At 39.3% G+C, this 17,347-nt stretch overlaps 1 protein-coding gene across 1 annotated transcript in view; it reads right to left on the bottom strand.

The window, feature by feature from the left end:
* Positions 1 to 17,347, bottom strand: part of LOC127636296 (calcium/calmodulin-dependent protein kinase type IV-like) — a 48,700-nt gene that overhangs the window by 9,479 nt on the left and 21,874 nt on the right. Inside the window, exons 3-6 of the mRNA XM_052116756.1 lie at positions 14,536 to 14,614; positions 13,076 to 13,138; positions 12,697 to 12,779; positions 10,784 to 10,856 (exon numbers count right to left, since the gene is read on the bottom strand). Of these exons, the coding sequence (XP_051972716.1) occupies positions 10,784 to 10,856; positions 12,697 to 12,779; positions 13,076 to 13,138; positions 14,536 to 14,614 (298 nt within the window). The remainder of the gene's footprint in view (positions 1 to 10,783; positions 10,857 to 12,696; positions 12,780 to 13,075; positions 13,139 to 14,535; positions 14,615 to 17,347) is intronic.

Raw genomic sequence — 17,347 nt, 5'->3', positions numbered from 1 at the left:
CTAAATACTTTGGATTACTTCTTCAGCACTGTTAAGATTTTTTCTCTTGTTTTGTGATGTAAGTTTTCTCAACAGTAAGACAAAATACACATGTTAAAAATACATTCTCTAAAAAACCTAAATATCTTATGCAGTGTTGTTTCTAAAACAAGCGAAATCAAATTGCTCTGGTTTTAAGGATTTTTAAAATATTTTTACAGGAAAACAATACAAAAATTATTATCAAGAATATAATTTTTGCCCTAATATCAAAGTTCTTACTAGAAAAAAAGAAATGATGATCCAACAAGAATTTTCTTGATATAAAAATATGAATGGCTAGAAATAGCATTTTAGCTTAGCATAAAGCTGACAATATACACAAGGTTTATTTCTATTTCTTCTGCTCCAAACTTACTTCAAACAGACTTCTCTGTCTGCTCGTATCATAAGAAAGTGCTTCAGCGCTGTTCAAATGTACTTTGGATCGCATCATTTATATGTATAAATGTTTTCCTTCTGAAAGGAATAAATATTAAATTAAACAAATGACAATAAAAAAAAACAAAAAAACAAATACCAATTATTTAAACTGTAACTGTAGTGGAATACAGTTATATATATTTTGTATAAGTAAATAAGTATTCCCATTACATGTACTCCGTTACTCCCCAACCTATTGCGGGTAGATGAGCAAAATTATTCGCACATGAAATACATTTGGACGAAGAGCTCTTGGACTGGATTGAGCCACGTCACATTTGGAGTGTGGCGGATGCTATTTCACACCATGGGTGCACATAAAAAATAACAAACATTCATAAAATCACTCAAAGAAAATGCTCTTGACAGCTAAGATCAATAGTTATTGGGAAACGAGGCACAGAACTATATGAATGTGCATGTCTAGGAGAAGCACTTTCATTGCACTTGTGAATAGCAGAGCTCACTGCGCACACATATTAAATCAGACACACGTTGGCGGCTTTTCTTTCAAAATATAATGACATTTCGTCAAATGCATGTCTTTGTGTCTAATTTCATGTAATCACTCCAAGAAGTATTACAGGTTGCCTACCACATTGGCTGGTACATCAGCAAAATACTCTTCATTAAAATCTGCATTTGGCTGGTGCTCATTTCAAATCTTGTTCACCAGAAGTAGGCTGTATGACAAATGCGGGTCATTGACTTCAAAATTTGCAATCGCACCCACACTTTCAACAGGAAAATGATCTCTAGAAAGTTTTAAACGATCATGTGTTGGTGAATGGTGAGACAAACGGCAAGCCTCTTGATTTTTAACAAAAGCCACTTGTGGTTTGCGAGCCATAGGTTCCCGACCCCTGCTATAATACATCTACAGCTGAAGTCAGAAGTTAACATACACCTTAGTCAAATACAAGACGGCAGACAGAATTTGCATGCCCCGCCCTGGACATACGGGTATAAAGGGAAGCAGGCAGCGAGTGCCAGTCAGGATTTTGCACTGAGGAGCCGAAAATAAGGTACGGCGGTTTACAGTGGAAGGTCTAGTGCTGTGGCAGGAGGGACACAACGTCTCGTTCCTTCCCTCAGGGAACTGAGTTTACAACACTAACCATGACGTTCCCTTCTGTCATTCACTCGACGTTGTGTCGAATGAAGTGACACAAAGGGTCCCATATAAAAACGCAACTCACTGACTGTGTTACATGAACTGCCGAGACAGGTGCAAGCAGGCTACTGCGTGCTAGAGGCAACTGTGTCGGCTGCACGTAGCCCTCCCCAATGCCCCCAAAGAGGTGTCACATACAAACCTTAGGTTCCCCGCACCCCTGAGCGGGGGAACAGGCGCTACATGACTAGCATGGGAGCAAGCCCGGCAGCCACGCCTTTTCTCTCACTATGTCTCTCACATAGGACGTGAAGCGGCTCGGGCTATCTTAACGCTATGAAATGTGTCGGGGAAGGCGGTCTTTCCCGGTCCTATACTTTCAGGGGGAAAAGACCCTTTGGAGGCCACATCCTTCCCAGTCTAGGGGGAGGTAACATGTGGCAAATACACCACGAGGTTTGTGAAGCCGTACGTGGGAAATGGCGCTGTGGTAGGTCCAGCCTAATAAGGGGGGACTCTACAAGCACGGTGACCGGGGCAGCAGGGCTGCCCAAGGGAAATGCGGGTCCGCCAACAGGGGGACCATACTGTGGGAAATACATCATGGGGAGTTTGCCTGAAAAGGGAACTAAGCCCGTGGAGCCCGACCCCAGTAGGCTACAGAGCACCTGTGACTCATAGTGGGTCTAGGGAGGAGAACATCCAGGGAGCGACACTTAGTGGCTAACCTGGAATATAAGGCGCACTGGATCAACTTGGTGAAGGGCACTGTGTGCAAGCGGAACACCCGGTCGGTTGTGCCACGTTACCGAGTTCTACCGAGTTCTAGAACGACTCAACACTGAGATTGTAAAATCTGGCAAAGGTATTGGGTGTTGCCCAGCCCGCTGCTCTTCAGATGTCTGCTAAGGAGGTGCCGTGGGCCAGTGCCCACGAGAATGCCACACTTCTCGTAGAGTGTGCTTGAACCCGCAAGGGGGCGTGCACGGCCTGGGTGTGATAAGCCAAGGAAATAGCATCAACGACCTAGTGAGCTAACCTCTGTTTGGAGACGGCGTTCCCTTTCCGCCGTCCGCCAAAGCAGACAAAGAGCTGCTCAGAACATCTAGAGCCCTTCTCCATCTCGGCTCGAGGGATGGGCTCTATCGCATCCTTGAGGAGCAGGGTCGTGATCTCTGCTCGTAAGGCGCTGGCTTTCTCACCGCGCACGGAAGTGCAGCGAACACCGCTGAAAACAGGTAGACTGAGCAGTCGCGGGGCTGGAGGCGAGGGAACTGCGTCCGGGGAGCCGGGACTGTAGAGTTTTGGGGCCGGGTGCCGTGAGAACCAGGGAGTGAGGAAATCGCACTTTATTGAGAATGTGGGTGCCGCAGCCCGAAGGCAGTTCGGCAAATGAAACAAGGATTCTCCTTCCGGCCCTCCACCGGGGGACGGAGTGGTCTTGGTACCAGCTCCAGAGCGAACGTCTGACTGCCTGGGTCGACCCGTCTCAGGAGCGCTTCAGAGCTTTCCTGGTCCTGGAAGGGGTCCTGGAGATGGGGGGGGCGTATGCCGCCTGCGAGGTACTCGATGCTGGGGCTGAGAGCCACGACACAACGTCGAGTGAGTGACAGAAGGGTAAAGTAAGATCTTTGTCCCCATGTGCACTTGCCTAATGTAGTCTGGCTTTTTTATTGTGGATTTGGAGCATTGGTTTCTTGATTTGCATTTTTCGCACCAAACTGCGTTCATCTCTAGAAGACAGAATGAGTCACCTTCCTGAGGGGTATGATGGCTGAGTGGTCCCAAGGTGTTTATACTTGCATACTATTTTTTGTACAGATGAATATGGTACCTTCAGGCATTTGGAAAATGCTCACATGATGAACCAGACTAGTGGAGGTCCACAATTTGTTTTCTGAGGTCTTGGCTGATTTATTGATATTCCCATGATGTCAAGAAAAGAGGCACTGAGTTTGAAGGTAGGACTTAAAATACATCCACAGGTACACCTCCAATCAGAAGCTAATTGGCTAATTGTCTAAAGGCTTGACATCATTTTCTGGAATTGTACTACTTGACAAGTCAAGCACAAAGTAGATGTCCTAAACGACTATAGTTTGCTAAAATTAAATCTGTGGAGTGGTAAAAAAATGACTTTTAATGACTTCAAGCTAAGTGTACGTAAACTACACTGTGTACACAAAATAGTTAAACTCAGGACCTTAAAGACAAAAATGTCCTAATTGAAACCAATTAAATCTGCAATATTTGATACCAGGGCCATTAAAGCATAAAATCATGAATACTTTGATATTATACTATCATTCTGGAGCCCTGGCTTCAAAATTAATATTTGTTATATTTTCCACCAGATGGTGGAAGCCTCATGTTAAGCCTATGGAGCAAATACATGCTTTTTTCCTATTTTCTGTTTGCTGAATTATAGAGCACTGCATGCCAGTTGAATAAATGATGTAACTAAAATTGTGTGGGTGTGATTTGTATGTGTGTCCATTGAGAAATTTGTGTCCATGTGTGTAAAAACCACAGTGGCATTATGTAAACAAACTTTAAAGGGTAAAATCCTGAAAATGAATGAATATTTGGTAGTTTTGATCAGGACTCAAGTGAAATGAAGTGGAAAATAATATTAATATCTAATATTTTTATGGCAGTTTTTTGAAACTGACATTTTTATCCTCTAAGGTACTGCGTGTGAGATTTTTTTTTTTTTAAATATGACACTGCACAAAAAATAATAATGCATAAAAATCTATGTTGTTGCTAATCACTGACATATCCCAGACCGTGATAATAAAAAATAAATAAATAATAATAATCTCCATAGCATTTAGTATATGGAAAATTATTATTTTTTAGGGTTAAAATCCTGAAAATGAATGAATATTTGGTAGTTATGATCAGGAATGATGATGGTTAAAACATTTACTCATTCAAAGTGGAAAATAATATAAATGTATAATATTATTATGGCAGTTTTTGACACTCTAAGGACCTCTGAGTAACTTTTTTAAATTGACGTACAAGGGTTAAAGCATTTCTTCTGTACAAATGAATGCGTTCAACAATAAATGTAAATTTTATTCATTATCAGACTTTAAATGGCCTGCTGTGAGCAATGTTCCCATTATTATGCATAGTCCAAAGATTTATTTGTAAGGTGTTGTGGACAATAATTTTATAGAGTCTGTTGCCGATTCTTTATGTTGGGGTGTCTGACAAATGGATTGCTTTAATAAACTATTGCAGAAGAAAGAAATATTGGATGCCTTGAACTAGGCTACGTGTTGCATCCCCACATTAATCTTGCATTTATGCACTTTTGTAGCACTCTGGAGCACATCACTGAGCTGGGGATGCGCATAAGCAGTGGTGTGCCCTAGATTGGAGCCAAAAAATGAGTACATACTATAGATACACAAATAACAGTGAAGATTTTTACAGTATGTTGGTCAAGTGGCCTTTTGATCTCGATTGGTAGTAGGCCAATGATATTTTTGTCCTGCTATTGATGCGAGTGGTCCCAGATTCGAAATCCTTCTGGGTATACAGCATTAAAAAGCTAAGCAAAATTGCTACTGCATACCAGTAAATCTCAGAAATGGATGAGCAGTTGATTCCATATTTCACAATGTCAATGAATCAGAGATAGGACCACGGAGCAATACAGAAGCGTCTATTTACAGGGGTATGCTTTCTCATGCTCCTCTTAAATATGCTGCCTCTACCAGGGTCTGCAACTGACTAGAATGAAGAATAATGAACTTGAAAGGATTTTGAGCAGTACACTCAGTATATAAAGCTAGAATGTGTTAATTGGATCAAATAAAAACCGGGACAGAGCCTACAAGGAATGGCACACAAACATCTTCTTTTTCTTTTTGGAATCAAAGGTGTTGAAATGCATTCTCATCATTCATGTCTATTGCACAAACCCTTTACCCTCCAAAGTTTACCGAGTTACCCTCCAAAGTTTTACCCCTAACCCTAAATATGATTTATGATAATAGTGACTCTTGATTCAAACACCACTAATTAATGACAGATTTGTTTTGTTTGTTTCTGGTGATACAACCTTCAGCAAGGCAACTGTGATAATCTTCCTTAGGTTCTCTATCAGTTTCATCAGCTCCCTCGGTAACACATGTTAGATGGTGACCACGTGCTGTTTCTCTGTAACCAGGCAGATTTCTATGGCCCGTGCTACTCTGTTTAATGAGTTTCCGTGGTAACACTCAAGTCGGCACTGGCAAGAGCATCGGTCTGATTATAAAAACAGATCCGTTTTTTTTCTGTTTGGACTTCACCAGTGGATGTTGTCCTAATTAGTGGTGTTTGCTAAAGCAACACAAAGTGGTGTTTGCTATTGCTCATACAGTACTTAGATTTATGGATTTGAAAAAAACAAACTTACATTTTGGTGCATAACACTTCCCCACGACATGTAAAAAACCTCAAATTGGGTGTTTCATACATTTATAAGTGATTGGCCTAGAGGATGTTAAAACAGGTAAAAAAAAATTCAATTGGCTTACCTTGAATGAAGGAGCCAAGCCATTTCTAGGTACCACAATATAATCGATACTGTGCTGTTTTGACTTGGGCCAGTCAACAATTAACTAGCAACCACCTTGAACACCCTGCAAACCACCTAGCAACTACCTAGAACACCTTAGCAACAACAAAGCAATGGGCTAAAAACTCCTTAGAACACCCTAGCAACCACATAGCAACAATCTGGCGGCACCCAAACCACCCTGGCAACCACATAGTAGAGATGTTTAGTTCGTGAATGAATGAATCTTTTTGGACAAAATCACTTTTGAGTGACTAAATTGTTCTTGTTCACCTCCATACACTCATAATTTACTTTCAATGACATATCTCCCTTTCATAGCCAACAAGCTGCTTTTCATGCCCGTGAAGACTGATTATAGCATGAGCCAATAGAATTCGAGTGCCTGCAGTGAAGGAGCACATCATTGGTTTCACCCACTGAACAAATACTGAAAACACTGAACATCACTGAACTAGTCGGTCATTTGAGTCTGAACGAGATCAGAGGTGGTTCGTGAACAAACTGAATATACAGGTAAACTTGTTTGCGAATGACTCATGAATGAAGATCTGCTGAACGAGATGGAGGCATGTCGTTCGTTCAGTTCGGCATGTGAGTCCATCGTGTTCAACAAGGAGAGACATGGGTGAGATAACATAAGACAAGTTTATGGGTATACACAAAACATGATCCCAAATTTATGAATGTATAAAAATGACTGAAGAGCATACAGTTAAAATAACATGAATTGCAGATGGAAATGTTGTGCTTTGATGCACAGTGTAAGATATTTAGACTTTTCCTAAACCTTTTCTTTGTCTTGGTAATAATTAAGCCCACCATTTGACAAAATATATGGAAAATAAGACCTGATATTTGTGGTGAAAATGGTTATGGTGTTTAAACAATTTTTAAAATGTTGTCGACGTATATATATGTAGACATGCAAATTTAATTTGTGTTGCTTTTAAAGACTGACTTTAGCGTGAGCCAAAAGCATTCAAGAGCGAGCTGTGAAGGAGCATATAATTGGTTGGACCCACTGAATTAATATGTCTCTTAACTGAACTAGTCGGTCATTTCACTAAGAACACCATAACAACCATACAGCAATTAGTTTAAAAAACACTTTGGACACTTTAGCAACCACATAGCAATGCACTGGCATGCACCCATAACACCCTAGCAACAACATAACAACTCTCTGGCGGCACCCAGAACACTCCAATAACCACCCAGAACACTCTAGCAACCACAGCAATTATTTTATAAAACACTTTAGCAACCAAATAAGCAACACCCTGTCAGCCAACCAGAACCAACACACACCAGAACACCCTAGAAACCAAATTGCAACACTTTGGCAATACTCAAAATACCAGCAACCACCCCGTGCACCCTAGCAGCCACATAGCAATCCATTTAAAAAAAACTTAGAACACTTTAGCAACCACACATAGCAACGTGCTGGCAGGCACAGTACAGTACAAGGGAAGTTAATGCTCCCAATTCGTAAACATTAAAATATTTACTGTTTAAAAGGTATACCCACAAGACGGAATCAATATGTGCATTAACATGATTTTAGTGTGATAAAATTGGTTGCTATCTTTGTGTAAAGTTATATCTGATTTTACGTCGTTGCCATGCCAAGTTTTAAGAGAATTAATGTAAGAGTTTTTTTTAAATTATAAGCGTCACATTTCTGCTTTAAACCCAACAAAATCTTGCCCCATTCACTTTCATTGTACTGAATGAAATTTTACTGCAATATTTTTGAAGCCCCAGACTTCAAAAGGAAAACTCAAAAAATATTACAAAGCCACTGTAGAGGTCCTTGCCATCCCAGCCAATCACACTGGCAGAAATCTACAAAACACACATCCAGAGGGATGCCAAACAGCCAGCTGGCTTTGATGTGACAAATAAATAGAATCTGCTGTTTTCAGGAGACCCATGAAACTCTTCACACATCTGCATGTTAAAAACACTCCCTGAAAAGGAGGGTCACTTCAAAGGGGACTTGAGGTTTTCACATTTCCTGTGCCCTGGATTTATAACCCAGTGGGTTGCCATTCACTTCTTGTAGCCCACCAACTGAATCCAGCCCATGAGAAGTTTACCGACTTACTAACTATCTCATCCTTGGCAACAACCATCTGCGATAAAATGTGAGCAACTAGTAGAAAGCACACTTTAAAATACATTTAAAATCCATTTACACCAGTGCCAATTGTTTTAAGACTACACAGGAAGCACAGCTTCCACTAACATTTATTTTGAAATATGTAATGATGACTTTAAAATCTTTGTTTGTGTTCTGCAGTTGAAAGAAATGTCTTCCTGTCAAGAAGGCTGAAATATTGGGAGGGCACTGTTGCGCTCTACTGAAACCATGATGTGCATGCTTGAATGATGTTTGAAATGTAAAAGAACCAATGTTTAATGTACTTTTAATCTATTGGTAGTTTTCCATGTCATTCTACAATATTGACAGTCCTAAAAAATATTTACTTGAAAAGCGCAGTTTTCTTTCCTGTGTTGACTTCCTGTTTTTCCTTTTGAAACAGGAGCTTGATGCGGGACTTGAAGGGCATGTCCCTTTCTTTTTAAATAGCCAATAGCTTTTAGTTTACATCATTGCCATAAACATGATTTGTTACTTGCTATTGCTAGTCATGAGTAGGTGGTATGAGGGAGATGGACTGTCTCATTCAAGAGAGCGTGTTATTGGGTAAAGTGAGTGGGTGTAATACATTTACATTTACATTTATGCATTTGGCAGATGCTTTTATCCAAAGCGACTTACAGAGCCCTTATTACAGGGACATTCCCCCTGGAGCAACCTGGAGTTAAGTGCCTTGCTCAAGGACACAATGGTGGTGGCTGTGGGGATCGAACCAGTGACCTTCTGCTTAACAGTTATGTGCTTTAGCCTACTACGCCACCACCACTCCATAATGACTCAATATGACTCATTATTATCTTTGGTTTGTTTTGCTGTAAATTGTAAATGTGTAAATCTCTGTAAAATGTGTAAAAGTGAATTTTGTCAACACTTAAGAGTACACTAGCATACAGTATACAGTAGATGGCTTCAAAAACAGGCATGAGCTAAAAACAACAAAACATTGATTAATATCATGGAGGGCTCTATTTTCTTGATCGCGCAAGGCGCAGCACAAGATGCAAAGACTGTGCACTACTTCTGATCCAATTTTTGTGAGAGCACTAGTTCTAAGTGCAATTTTCATGCCAGTGCAAAACGCAAGTGGCCGTGGATAAGAGTGTTTGCGCTATTGTGGGTTTAGGCATGCAAACTGTGGGTGTATTGTATGTTAATGATGTGGCGCATTGCTAATTTCCTGAGAAATAGGTCATTGCACTGTGGCAAGTGTTCCATGTGTTTCAGCGTCGCCCTGGAATTGGAGCTGGTTACCCAATCAACTCTGTAATCCTGCCGCTGATCGGCATCATCTGCAAACGATCAGCTGGAGGGGATTTAAATGCCGGCGGTAGAGGAAGACGAGGAGAGGAAAATCCTCTTCTCTCTCTCTCGAATTCCAGACTCCAGCGACGAGTGAGCGCCGATCACTGCGTGCGTTTCATGGAAGCAGGACTCACCATTAAGTCCTTCATTCTACTTGTCACAATAAAACACACCCTTTGTGGGTTTTCATTGCACGTGAGAATAGTTGTCTGTGCCTCGTTCATCCTGCGAAGTCTAAACTCAGTTCCTACATTTTCAGTTTGGAGGGTCCACCAGCAGGCGATAATAAAACTCTGAAATTCAGTCGTAACCTTTTTATGAAACAAAAACGTTTTGTGCGATATATGTGTTCAAATTTCTAGAGAAAAAATATGCCTGACCTTCAATAAGGATGCAGTTAATGCACAAAATAACGCAAGTCCATATTTCTATTCTTCTTATTCATTGCATATAGCCCATTTTTACAACCAACTTCTTATGAATGTAATGTCCTTGCTTTTATCGCTGGTGCTTGATGGAACCGGACATATAATAGGATGCAGATGGTGCAATAACTGGAGAAGAACCTCAGAATTAAATTGCACTTGACCAAGCCCATTAGCACTGTGCACACTCAATTTCACCAAACCCACATGCAACTAGAATTCACTTGGACGAAAACACCAAAACTTCATGGCCATGCCAACTGAAATTATGTGTATTTATTATTGCATAGCGCTAGTGCTCTTAAAATAGGGGCCGGAGGCTTTAACAAAGCAAAATCTAAATCGAAATAGCCCTCCTATGTACCTTCTGGGGTATGTGTAACCCTGGTTTTGGAATCACCAATATATATATGATAAGATCAAGCCTCGTTTTAGATAAGCTACAAAAATGAAATACAATGCTGAGAAAGAAAAGGGGAAATACAAAGAGAAAAGTGTGTACCACAAGGAAAGATAATAAATGGTCTCCTGTGGCCCTAAAATGCAATCTAGAACCACTTATGTCTACATCATACTGGAAATAGAAAGGTTCAAAATTGAGTCTGACTGCTTAGAAAAGTAACAGCATGACTTTGGAGGTCTTTTGTACAAGCTTTCATGGAGCTTCTAGTTCAGAAAAAGCAAAAGACCAGAAGGAAATCGTTTTCAGATAGAAAATGTACAATACTCACCGCAACTGCCTCAAGGACTTGTTTAACAGCATCAGCCGCATCTCGTTCACTGTAGTAGCCCTTCTCCACCACCCTGAAAAGAGAAGGCACCATTCAGTCTCCAGTGTAACTCCATACAGAGCGGAAAAAAGGCTGACATCTTTTTCAGATATTTTCCTTCATTAACTTTCAGCCTTGGTGTGAGTCCACAACACCTAACCACATCACAAGAGATGAACAGAGACTTTTCCATCGATTGTTAATAAGAAAAGGCTGTTTTTCAATAATAATGTTTTTCGATCAATAAAATGATCTTAAGTGAGATTATGTGTGGCTCAATAAAACTAGCGGGATTCACTGTCGAAAGTTTTCCTCTATTAACCCTCATATCATTCCAAACCTATATAACTTCCTTTCTTCCAGTGTTGACGTTTTTTTTTTTTTTTTTTTTTACAATATACATACAATAAAAGTAAATGTTGACTGAGGCAAAGTACACACTAATCCATTTACGTAAAAAAAAAAAAAAAAGAAGTGATTTCACTATATTTACGCCTCTTATACACACTGGAACGACGGTTGCCTCCACTGAAAACAGAGATTTTTGGAAACGCTCTCCAGTACCACATACTTTGGAAACTGAAAATGGAGGTTTCAGTCTTTCAGTCCCTAATATCCTGTCATTAACATCTCATGAATTAAGAGTAAATTACAGAATAATTTTGGTTGAACTAAATGATGTGTGCCCTGGTCGGTGTTATTTTACTCGGTGATTAATTATTCGATAAAAGATGATGAACTCTAGTCTAGATTTTTACATATTTTGAAGAAAATGTGAGTAGTTCTAACCCATGCAAAACTCGCTGCCAAAATGCTAGGGTGTTGTTATGTGGCTGCTTAGTGGTATTCAGAGTGGCATTTAGCATGTTGCTTGGGTAGTCTGGGTGGTATCTAGGGCTTTGCAAGGTGGTTACTAGCATAGTAGGGTGTAAGGGGGGGTTCAATGTGCCCCTTCAAAAACTAACGATGGCAAAATGATTGTAGTCCCCACCCCGGGTGGACAGAAACGGCCCACCCTAATGATCTAAATGTCCCCCTGCCCTCCCCAATGATTGCGCTATAGTATCGGCCCTGGGAACTGATGTATAAACCTTACGTATGCCCAAAATGGGCATTGAAATATGCATTCACAATTTAATCGGGAAAACGTGGGGATTTCTAAAAAATAAACATGTTTAAATACTGTGCTTACGCACTCTTTTACTGGTGTGTGTCAAATGGTGACTCCAACTTGCCAAGTAATGACCTGAGCAGACTGATTAAAGCTTTTCATACAATAACCCACATAGAATTAAGCAATGCAGCCGATATGAGGCATATATATATATATATATATATATATATATATATATATATATATATATATATATATATATATATATATATATATATATATATATATATGTAAATAACTGAAAGTGCAATATATATATATATATATATATATATATATATATATATATGGTGGTGGTGTAGTGGTCTAAGCACCATAACTGGTAATCTGGTAATCAGAAGGATGCTGGTTTGAGCCCCACAGCCACCACAATTGTGTCCTTGAGTAAGGCACTTAACTCCAGGTTGCTCTGGGGGTTTGTCCCTGTAATAAGTGCACTGTAAGTCGCTTTGGATAAAAGCGTCTGCCAAATGCATAAATGTAAATAAATAAATATATATATATATATATATATATATATATATATATATAAGAAAAATATTTATTTAAATGTGTGTGTGTGTGTGTATATATATATATATATATTAATTTTGGGGTTTACCAGATATGGCTCAGGTCACTCCTTCAATAGATGTCATGTGGTTCAAAGCTTAATCAACAATTATTAGCATGTACCACTTTACCCTCATGGTGAACTGACCTGTCAAATAATTCTCCGCCGGTAACAAGTTCTAACACAAGGCTAATCTCCACAGGGGTCTCGAAGATCTCCTTCAGTTTTATCTGACAGAGAACAGCATGCGAAAAGAGAACATTTCACTGGAGGAATTTATAAACTTTGCATGATAAATTATTGATATTCCATCATGCGTTAGTCTACGGCATCTTTAATGTCTGACCAACATTTGCATACCCAGACCTTGCTAAATCAAACTCAGACAGTGGTATAGGAACAAGAAAGAGTGAACATCTAAATGCAAGGGGTCTGTTATCGTTTTGCATATTTTAGGAAGTGAAACATTAGAACTGCCACGGAACAAAAGTAGACAAAAAAGTGAACAGCATTTTTTAAGACTTACTATATTTGGATGAGAGAGGCGCAGTAATACACCTATCTCCGTTCGTACAATCTTCTTGTCAACCTGCGAGAACAAGCAGAGTTATTGCCAGAGGACAAAGTGAACAAAGTGCACTATTATGAAGCCATTGCAATCAGGTAACATGGAATTGCAACATCAACTCAGATGGGAAAAATTTGCCCAAGAAAAGGAAGTAAATCAAGCACTTTTATGTATTTAAAACTTCCAACAACTGTAGATTTAAAGGACTGGTTGACAAAAATCAATATTCTGACAGCATTTACTAATCCACGTACCAATCCCTGACATTGCTTGAAACTCATATGACATTTTTTGTGTGTGCGTGGAATACAAACTGAGAAATTTTGAAGAATGCACTGGTTGCTCTTTTCCATGCAATTACAATGATTGGGGACTGGAGATTTCAGGCTCAAAAAGGATGTAAAAGCACCATAAATGTATTATAAAAGTGATCCATATGAATCATGTGTTATATTACAAGTGTTCCGAAGCCATACAAAAGCTTTGTTTTAGGAACAGAACAAAATGTAAGTCGTTGCTCACTAAAAGTTTTAAATGGATCTCGGGGCACTCAAGAGAGTTGTTGAGAGAAGCAGTGATCTCCAATTTGTGAAAGTATCATTCTTTTGGGGAGCCTGGGAGGCTCAGCGAGTATTGACGCTGACTACCATCCCTGGAGTCACGAGTTCAAATCCAGGGCGTGCTGAATGACTCCAGCCAGGTCTCCTAAGCAACCAAATTGGCCCGGTTGCTAGGGAGGATAGAGTCACATGAGATAACCTCCTTGTGGTCGCGTTTAGTGGTTCTCGCTCTTCAATCAAAGTTGTGAGTGAATCCCAGAGAGTAGCATGAGCCTCCACATGCTGGGCATCTCCAGAGTGTCATACACAGAGAGCCACATGATAAGATGAGCAGATTGGCAACTGAGACTTGTCCTCCACCACCCGTATTGAGTTGAGTAACCGCGCCACCATGAGGACCTACTAAGTAGTGGGAATTGGGTATTCCAAATTGGGAGAAAAAACAATTAATTGGTTGATCCGCTTTACAAGACCTGGTTCTCAATGATCCAGTCGCTGTGGTTCTCAAGTTAAAAGCTCACTCCTTAACTTGAAAACTGTATACTGCAACAAAAAAATAATAATAATACACATATATTAAAATAGCCTTAATATTACTTATATAATAGCAAATGATGGGATGCACAGTAGTATGTGGTAAGCTATGAGGGGCACTGTTTACTGCGCTGGCAAAAGACTAGCTGACAGCAATTACTACCCATCACGCATCAGAGGGATGTAGAGTAATGGAAGAAAACAACAGTGAGGCCTTTTACAATGTTACAGCTGAAAGGAAATCCTGACCAGCAAACAGTGAAAAACAAAGAGAGGAGCAGAAAGCCTGGCAACATAAAGAGAGAGATCTGTCAGAGCACTCACTGTTTTCTTCAGCAGCTTCACAGCATAGTGCTTCTGGGTGTCTTTCTGTCGGCATCTGAACACCACTGATGTGGCTCCCCTGCAAGAGAGAAAAAGAGCAAATGACTGACTTAGAAGTGAGTTTGAGTCCATGAATTGGAGGGCTCAAGTTTAGGGATACAAATAAACCCCTAACTCTAAGTATTGAACTTCGGTACATAATTCATCCTGCACTGACTGGGCTATGAACACAAATGATAATTCAAATCGTGTGGCTTGTTAAGGACTATTACATTACTTCTAAGTAATCTTAAAATTATTATTTTATTTCCCTGGGAGAAAATAAAACAAGCCAAAGTTCTGACAGACTTATATTGAAGAAGGGACTTAAGCATTTTAACAGAGAGACTTGGGAATGGGCTCTTTTGACTTGAGTCAATAGAGTGCAACAGTCTGATTCAGGAAGTACAAATCCCATTCATTTTATCAATACACAAGTTTATTTTTTATTTTTTTTTACTTCAAATCAAAGTTTGTAATGTTGTGATTCACCTCAGAGCTGCTAAGAACTCTGTAATGAAGGATTTTATAAAACACTTATAAAAAAAAAAATGAAATGGAAAAAATACTTCCTGTACCAGGAAAGCTGAAAAAGTGGGTGGATAAAGTTGCATTCTACACTTTAAAGTGAGAAAAGCACACTTCCTATGAAATTGAAGTAAGAATGGGTGTGACATCATTTAGAACAAAATCTGCCCAAAAAGAAAGTGTTTATGAGTTTGTTTCGGTGATTCGTAACAGTTCGCCAGGACAAACTTTCAGGAAAACTTTTTACTGACTGCTAAACACTTCAACCTGGTTTCATAGGGAAAATGTGACTATATTAATTTTTGCAAAACTTGTAAACGTGTCTCCAGGTATAATTTCCTGCAGTTTCCAGGTGAAATTGCACTAATAAAAATAACAAAACATTTTCACCTAGTGCATTTTCACTGTCTCTCACACACACACTCCCGCTGTGTGTGTGTGTGTGTGCCCTGTTTATTGCCTGATATTAAGATGCAAATTAACAGGTGTCATCACCATAAACACCTGGTAGTGTTGTGTTTGGATTTCAAGGAGAGGTCTGAATAATTTACTGCATATCAGTCATCACGTTAGTATGTTACTGCATGATCAGAGTGTCACTTTAATAATGAAGCACAAAAAGTATAGTAACAAAATGAAAGCATGAAAAAGCAGCACATCGTTTCAGCCAATTACTTGCATTTAATCTAAGTGCAAACATTAGCCTACATTTAGAGCAGAATTGTCAGTTATTTTAGAGGAGCACCTGCAGAAGAGCTTCAGAGATGTGTGTGCTTCTCATCTGTGACTTTAATGTTATAGGTTATCAGGCACATTGAAGAAGTTCCGTAAACCTGTGCATTTTCCAATCGGATGTTTATTTCATTTAAAATCTGCACGCACTGGTCAATTTAAAAACCTCGTCTTTCTAGCAAGTCAGTCCACTGTCGGCCATCATTGGAATGCTCTCAGGAGGCTATTTCCAGTCATGACAGTGGAGCTCCTATCTACTTGAATGGAGAAAGACCAAAATCTCAAAAACAGTTGGTCAAGATTACGATCAAAGTACATATTTCAAACTAGCAATAAAATCTGCCAAAACTGGTATCATAAATTGTGATTCTTTATCTAATATTACGTAAAAAAAAAAACATTTTCCTGTTTTTTATAGCTAATGCGCATGCACGTTCTAGAGTTGATTGACATGTGATGTGTCTAAAAGGTGATTGTATTCCTTTCTACATCCGTTGAGCGTTGGGCGCTCAGAGCTCTGTGGTTGAGTGGTCCGATTTCTCCCATTCATTTTAATAGAAGTGGCCCATCTCTGCTAAATAATCTCTGTTTTAATACAGTGATTGATTGACAGGTGGCTACTTTCACCCAAGAATACTTTGGTTTACCAGACTTGCGCTTGGATAGTCAAAAATATAATTAAGCCCATTCACTGTCATGTCTATGCCATAATAATGGATGCTAAGCCCCTGAATGTAGTACTTATAAAATGTAAACAAGTATGACCGATAAAAATAGACCATGATGGAAATTTTACAACTCAGTCTGTCAAACTGACAGATGAATAAATCTTTTAGTTTAGGGAGGCATGTTTTAAAAAAAATGTACTAAAATTTTTTTTTAACTAAAATATTTTACTTGCTTTTGGCACCCCCAGCTGGACATTTCAATGGAAACCTGCAGCCAAACAGCACGTAAATTTTGAATTGCAAAAATGTTGTCACGTTCATGTATATTTCATGAGACCAGGCTAAAACACTTTCTTACTGCCATTGCTCTGTGTCATCGGTAGGTGTGACCTGGAGCTCTGCCTACTTTGAGGTTGACTACTAATTCCCGTTCATACAACATGAACACACCGGCATGAAGAGTTATTAGTGAGCATGTTAGCACATTAGCGCCATGAATGCAAAAGGTAAACATGACAAATTACACTTTATCTTCTACATAAAGTATAAATGACTTTGAATCATCATTGACTGGTTTAAACTGATTATTTTACTGATCTCATGTGAATTCTACACATAGAATAAGGCATGAAGTCATTTATAAAAAAAAAAAAATTTCAATGTGTGTTGTGAAAAGTGCTATACAAATAAAAATTACTTGACGACATTTTAATGTCATATTACTCAAGGTTTTACATGTAGTCTTGACCTGGTTTCTCTTGGTAATGAGGTATCACAAATGAAAGTTGCCACTTCCACAGTTGATCCTATTCCAACTTGTTTGTTTAAATCATGTTTCGCCTCTT

Source organism: Xyrauchen texanus, chromosome 4 (assembly GCF_025860055.1).
Source record: "Xyrauchen texanus isolate HMW12.3.18 chromosome 4, RBS_HiC_50CHRs, whole genome shotgun sequence".
NCBI classification, from domain to species: Eukaryota; Metazoa; Chordata; class Actinopteri; order Cypriniformes; family Catostomidae; genus Xyrauchen; species Xyrauchen texanus.
This window is presented reverse-complemented; position numbering and strand designations above follow the sequence as displayed.